A 6116-nucleotide genomic window follows, 5' to 3' on the forward strand; every position below is an offset into this window, starting at 1 on the left:
TAATCCTGGTCCCATCCACCCTGCCCCCTCCTCCTGACGCCCAGGTAGACATTATCGCTTTAACCTATACGAGTTTATTGCGACGGGAAAGAGTAAAAGGCAGCGTTTTGCCGGCGCCTCGTCTGTTTGGCCTGGAACGCTAACACACCTGTGTGAGTTTGGGTGGAGAATGTAGCTGCAGCCCTCGATCCAGGCCACAGGACACGCACCAAGATGGGAGAAGCTCAGAAGGTAGGTGACCTGATCTGCGCCAACTGGGCTCACGAAGTCAAACGTGAGCCGCTGAGTTCCTTGGAGCTCTCATAAGGTGATCCATGAAATATTTGACCCCTTTTTCTTTTGTTGTTTGTGTACAAATGCAACTGTCAGCCCGGCTGGATTATCTAAATTCCTCAGGTTGCGTCAGCGCACCCCTCCGTCGGTGTCTTTGATGTCGTTAATCACTCAAGCGTTGTCATATACGAATCAAATGTTCAAAGCCTTGGTGTGTCCCGTGGTTGTGCAGCCAGGAAGACTAATCATATTAAACAACGACGAGGCTATTATACAAATGGAGCTCCTTTCAGCGCCTCTCTATCCTGAGCCTCAGATTAGTTCTCGCAGAACGGCGATGGCAGCCACAAACGCTGCCAACAGTTGGCCCAAAAAGCACAAATAAGAGGAGCTCGGAGCTAAAATCAGGAGGGGGTCAGTGGGAGTTTAGGAGTCCTCGACTGGAAGCCAGGTTTACTGCTTGTAAGTCAGAGTGACATGGCACCCCTGAGGAAGAAATATTTGTTGCCATGATGTGATTTTCCAAAAACAAAACACAGAACAGAGTCACCCTCTGAGTTCAGTCGAACCGGGTCCCGAATGGTTTTTCCCGCTCTTTGATTCCGACTACAAGCAGAGAAAGAGGCTTACGAGGTCTGTGTACCTCTTCTCTGTCCATCCCCTCCGGCAGGGCTTACTCTCTGTCATAGAGAAACTGAAGGGATCCGCAGAGCAGGAGGTCCGGATCGTTCTCCTGGGGCTGGACAACGCCGGCAAGACCACGCTGCTGAAGAGCTTCGCCTCGGAAGACGTGAACACCATCACCCCCACGCAGGTAGGACAGGAAGCTGAAGCATTCCTGCACTATGACTCCACAGGGAAAAGTACCCAGCATGGAGCACATTCGGCTGTCGTGGGCCGTCATTAAAGGGGCAGTCTGGTCAATTTTGAAGTGATCAAATAGTTTCTTCTCAGCTGTGACATCAGACCACAGGGTACGGAGATAAGGTTAGCGGCTGTCATCCAGGCTAGCCATGGAGAGCTCATTAATAATTGTTTTTCAGGCTTTCTCAAAAACGACATTCACATTCACTAATATTAACCATCTACACTTTTGCACAACACCTTTTGTTTAGTTTGTTGCTGTTTTCTCAACCAAACAACATTATAAGCTCATGTAGTGTTCTTTCACACCAGTCATTTTGGGAAAAAATATTTTTTTTTATAAGCTTGAAAAACAAAATAAAAACTTTAGCTAGCCATTAGCCCAGCCAGGCCGAAGACTTCTGCTCTACTCCCAGCTGAGAAGGTGCTAACTTTGAGACAGAACATCGCTGTTTCAAATGACCAGACTATCCCTTTAAAACGTTCCCATCGAATGACTCTGCAGGATATTTATCAAAGTGGGATCAGATGTTACGGATGGTCATTCGGGCTTTTGGTAAAAGCAGCAGTTCTGGCCTTTTGGTCAAGTTACAAACAGTTAACATCTTACCTGTTGCAGGTAGCTCTTTGTAGAGTTTAGCTCTGACCTGAATGATGAGCTAACGGCTAGTCGGAGCGGGGTCAAGACTGCTGCATCTCAAAAACAGCCACAATCTGAGAAGCATTTCCAGTCAGGAATATTGTAACATTTCTGCTGGAATGACCGTGTAATTCAAAAAGGACAACAGAGGAAATGAGCCACTATGAAACCTTTGAGATCTGAGTAGCTTTAGGACAAAAACTTGTTTACATGTTTTGGCTCTGATCAGACTAGCCGTTAGCTCATCAATCCAGTCAGATTGAAACTCTTTTTTTAAACTGAGGTCATTCAAAAGATCTAATCTGTGGCTTTGAGAGTTTTCTTTAACATTTTTCTGGCATGTCTGCATGTTTTAGGGTTTTTTTTTTTTGCTTTAATACTCATCTTCATCATCTTGTTCAAATGTGAGCGTTGTTTAGAAATGTTTCATAAAGCTTTAATCTCTTATCCCTGACCCTGAAGTAACCACGCCGCAGTGACCGTACGGTGTAATGTAAGGCTGTCAGCTCATGCAGCTGAATCATGTTTATTTGGGACACAAACCACGTCCCGGCCTGCGCGCTCTCCGCACATTTCCTTGCGAGATCGTGGCATTTCGCCAGGGTCACTTTTCATTCGTCCTGCTCTAAAGTCATTATCAAATCTCTAATGTCGTTACCTGACGCCCTTATCTGACTCGTCCGAGAAAATAATCAATGCCCCGGCAGATTCCCGGGCCGGCCTGACAGCTAATTGGGCAGGGAGGATGCGGCCCAGGACGACGTGGCAACAAATCTTAAATCAGACTTGACACATTAGTCCATACACTTCACTTGAGCCTTCTGGGCTTATCCTCAGATTTGCTCCTCAGCTGCCCCTTCAGGTTAACGTCTTTGTACAGCTTTACCACAGAGGAGATGTTATGAAAACTGGCGGTGGATTAACACGCCGACTCCACTCCCGTGAACCTCCGAACAGGCGAGGAACTTTGAACACCGCCGGCGAACTCGTCGTTTCAGGAGGCCTTTCTTGTCCTGTGACGTTTGCTGTCTTTGCGCTTCCTTCCAGGGCTTCAACATAAAGAGCGTTGCTTCCCACGGCATGAAACTTAACGTCTGGGACATCGGAGGGCAGCGGAAGATCAGGCCCTTCTGGAAAAAGTACCTGGAGAACACAGACCTCTTAGTGAGTCGCTTCATGTACCGTAGTTGTGGTGTTTCACAAAACTGCCAAAAGATATTTTTAGGCTCGGTGTCTTAGCTGAGCTCGTTAATATTTTACCAGCAGAATTAAAGCGATTTAAGGTAGTAAAAATAGCTTCAGACGAAGAATCCGTGTCTCCTTCTGAAATGCTGAGGTCAAAAAGTAAAACTCTACAGGTTGTGATACGAGCTGGCTGCAATATGTTTTGTCTTTTAGATTTATGTCATTGACAGCGCGGACAAGAAGCGGTTTGAGGAGACGGGACTGGTGAGCTCACAAACACATCCTGACAGGAAGCAGAAACATTTACATTTAAAGCCTGATTGTCAGCTTTGAGATTCAGAGCTTTCTTTGCCTCTTATCACATCTCCTATCAGTAAAATGCCTTCCAGATTGTAGTTTTTACTCAATTTTGTTGATTTAATTTGTTTAGTATTCATATGTATTCAGATTTAATTGAAAATAAGTTGATAAACTCAAAAAATAAATAAACTATAATGCTTATATTCTTCAATATAAGCAATATTAATAAACAGCAAAGCATCATAACTGGGGAGCTCCCTTGATATGTGTTAATGTTGATTTTACCTCTAGAATATTTAAATAAAAGTCATTTTTTATCATCTAAGCAACAAATATCCATCTCACAGCTTCGTTAAAATCCAACCAGGGGTTCATGAGATATTTTGCTAACAGACAGGGTTGACGCAAACAGTTTCTGCCAGTGCGTGGAGCTCAGAGTGCGTGCTGGGGATGATGCTACACCAAATTTTAGCTTAATATCTGTAAAATCGAAGTGACTCAACTGGAGATGTGCACGCAGCGATTATTCATGAGATATTTTGCTGACAGTGCAGACAAACAAACACAAAACACGAGCGAAAATCCTTTCACCTCTCACCTTCAGAAAGTAAAGTAATTCTGAAAGTGGGAGTAAATTGATTTCTAAATAACAAAAATGAAAAAGAAAGTGTGGAAATGAAACAGTGTTACCATAAAGCCACAGACACGTTTCAACACGAACTCTGGGAGAAAAATAAATACTTTGATTTTCGCCATCGAGTGACGAAGTCAGCGAGGCTCGTTAAATATTGACCTCCCCGTGATTTGCCCACCACTAGCAGCAGCTGTCTGTGCAGGAGCTGTCCGAGCTGATCGATGAGGAGAATTTAAAGGGCGTTCCGGTCCTCGTCTTCGCTAATAAGCAGGATCTGGCCACGGCGTCGCCGGCCAGCGAGATCGCCGAGGGACTCAACCTGCACACGTACCGGGACCGCCAGTGGCAGATCCAGGCCTGCTCGGCTGTGTCTGGGGAGGGAGTTCAGGTCAGAGCCAACACCCCTGCATCTAATTCCCCCTTCAGATGGGTGCTCATTAGCCACGGAGAAGGGAAAAAATGCGCTAAAAATCAATTTGAGCTGTTTTTGTGGAAACCGTATTTTCTCTCTGTAAGGTCTTATAGTTTAGAAGCTTCTGCTCCCAGATTGTCTGAATCTTGAAAACAATTATTGATGGGTTTTTTTTTGTTTTTTTCCCACCCAACAGGATGGCATGAACTGGATTTGCAACAACATTGTGAACAAGAAGAAGTGAAAGACTGACCCGAACAGAGAAGCAGCTCCATGAAAAGGGACTCGAGAAAACAAAAACCTTTCACTTCGTTCAACCGAGACATGAACAGCTCACCTCACAGATCTGAATTCTTCTTCTTTTTTTTGCATATTGTATCATTTCTATGAATATTTGGCAAATGTAGCCAATCCAAATGAACAATTATAGCTTCAGTAAGAATTAGGGAATGACTCACCTCCGTTTGATCCTCTAAAAACGTACGTTTGTGTTTCTTTTACCCCAAGGATGTGTATGCTTTCTGAAACACTGAGAAAAACAAACTCAGTGTGTAGTCACGCAGTCACATAATCCACAGCAGTATGTGTGTACTCCATGCATTTCAACGTTTTTGACAATAAAAGAATTAGTAGTTTTTTACCTTGTCCTTGTGTTTTTAGGTCATCAAATTCTGCCGATAAGCTTGTATTTAGAAAACAGAGAGTGCAAACATTCAGGCTGAAATATCACCTTTAAAGCAATAGTTCAGAGTTTTTAAAGTGTGGTTGGTGTAAAGGTTATAAACAGCATCTTACCTGTCGTAGAAGTGGAGAAACAGACTTTAGTTCTGAGCAGAATGACAAGCTAATGGCTAATCCGTGATTTGCTGCAACCCTATTCTCAAAACTTTCATAGCACTTCATGCAAATGGTGTTTTTATAAACCTTTACACCGCCGGCATGTTTGAATTAAACCATTATTTGGAAAAAATATATAATATTCCTGCAGAAAGTGCACCAGGCTGCACCGTGGGGTTTGGTGCGAGCTAATGCTACTGCTGTTAGCGCTTAAAAACAGCCTTTATGTAAATAATAATAAAACAGAAGGCAGCTCAAAGTAATAAAATAAAACAAAACAGGGTTTACATTATTACATCCCCATTGATTTTGCATTACACAGTTATGTACGTAGAACCTTTTGCTGATTTGCGAGCGCCGACAGCAGCAGCAGCAGCAGCTAGCTGGAGCACTTCCTGCGAGAACATCATCATATCTTTGCCTGAGTAACGGCATCATGCAAAACTGAGAGCGATGAAACGGTTTATAAAATAGTGTTTGCATGAAACCGATCAGACTGGAGTCATTTTAAGACGACAACAATCCGCTTTGGTCTTCGCTGTGCTCGGGTTAGCTGTTAGCTTCTCAGTCTGGTCCGAATTAAACTCCATTTTCCCAAATTGAGGTCCTTCAAACAGCCAGGATATTAATTATTCACAACTTTTCCGCAGTCCCACTTCAAAAGGTCTGAGCTATTTCAGGAATCTCGACAATGGGCAAAAATTCCTGTGAATGTGACTGTAAGGACTTTTCCTTGAGTGACAAGCGAAACAATTACGAGCTAATCTGACAGGCACTTTTAATAAAGAGACAAAGTGAACAGGCAGACTTTTATTTCACACTCACGCGGCAGAACAGCAGCAAACAGCGCAGGAAATTACACACGGAGAGACACTGATGAATATTTCAGCTGGGGCACGTTTTTTTTCTGGAACATTTATATGTTAATTTCGGGACTATTACGGCGCCCGCTGCCAGTCTTGCAGCGGCGT

General features: G+C 43.8%; 1 protein-coding gene across 1 annotated transcript; it reads left to right on the forward strand.

The window, feature by feature from the left end:
• arl3l1 (ADP ribosylation factor like GTPase 3, like 1) lies at positions 1 to 4946 on the forward strand. The gene is made up of 6 exons (XM_017424054.3): positions 1 to 231; positions 944 to 1087; positions 2825 to 2941; positions 3176 to 3226; positions 4099 to 4284; positions 4505 to 4946. The coding sequence occupies exons 1-6, from the start codon at positions 214 to 216 to the stop codon at positions 4550 to 4552; spliced, it is 564 nt and encodes a 187-aa protein (XP_017279543.1). The 5' UTR covers positions 1 to 213; the 3' UTR covers positions 4553 to 4946.
• The last annotated feature ends 1170 nt before the right edge of the window (positions 4947 to 6116 follow it).

The sequence above is a fragment of the Kryptolebias marmoratus genome, linkage group LG9, assembly GCF_001649575.2.
Source record: "Kryptolebias marmoratus isolate JLee-2015 linkage group LG9, ASM164957v2, whole genome shotgun sequence".
NCBI lineage: Eukaryota > Metazoa > Chordata > Actinopteri > Cyprinodontiformes > Rivulidae > Kryptolebias > Kryptolebias marmoratus.

Coding starts and splice junctions, on each gene's coding strand:
- arl3l1 (XM_017424054.3), top strand. Junction 2,942..3,175: donor TGGAGAACACAGACCTCTTA/GTGAGTCGCTTC, acceptor TTTGTCTTTTAG/ATTTATGTCATTGACAGCGC. Junction 3,227..4,098: donor GGTTTGAGGAGACGGGACTG/GTGAGCTCACAA, acceptor CTGTCTGTGCAG/GAGCTGTCCGAGCTGATCGA.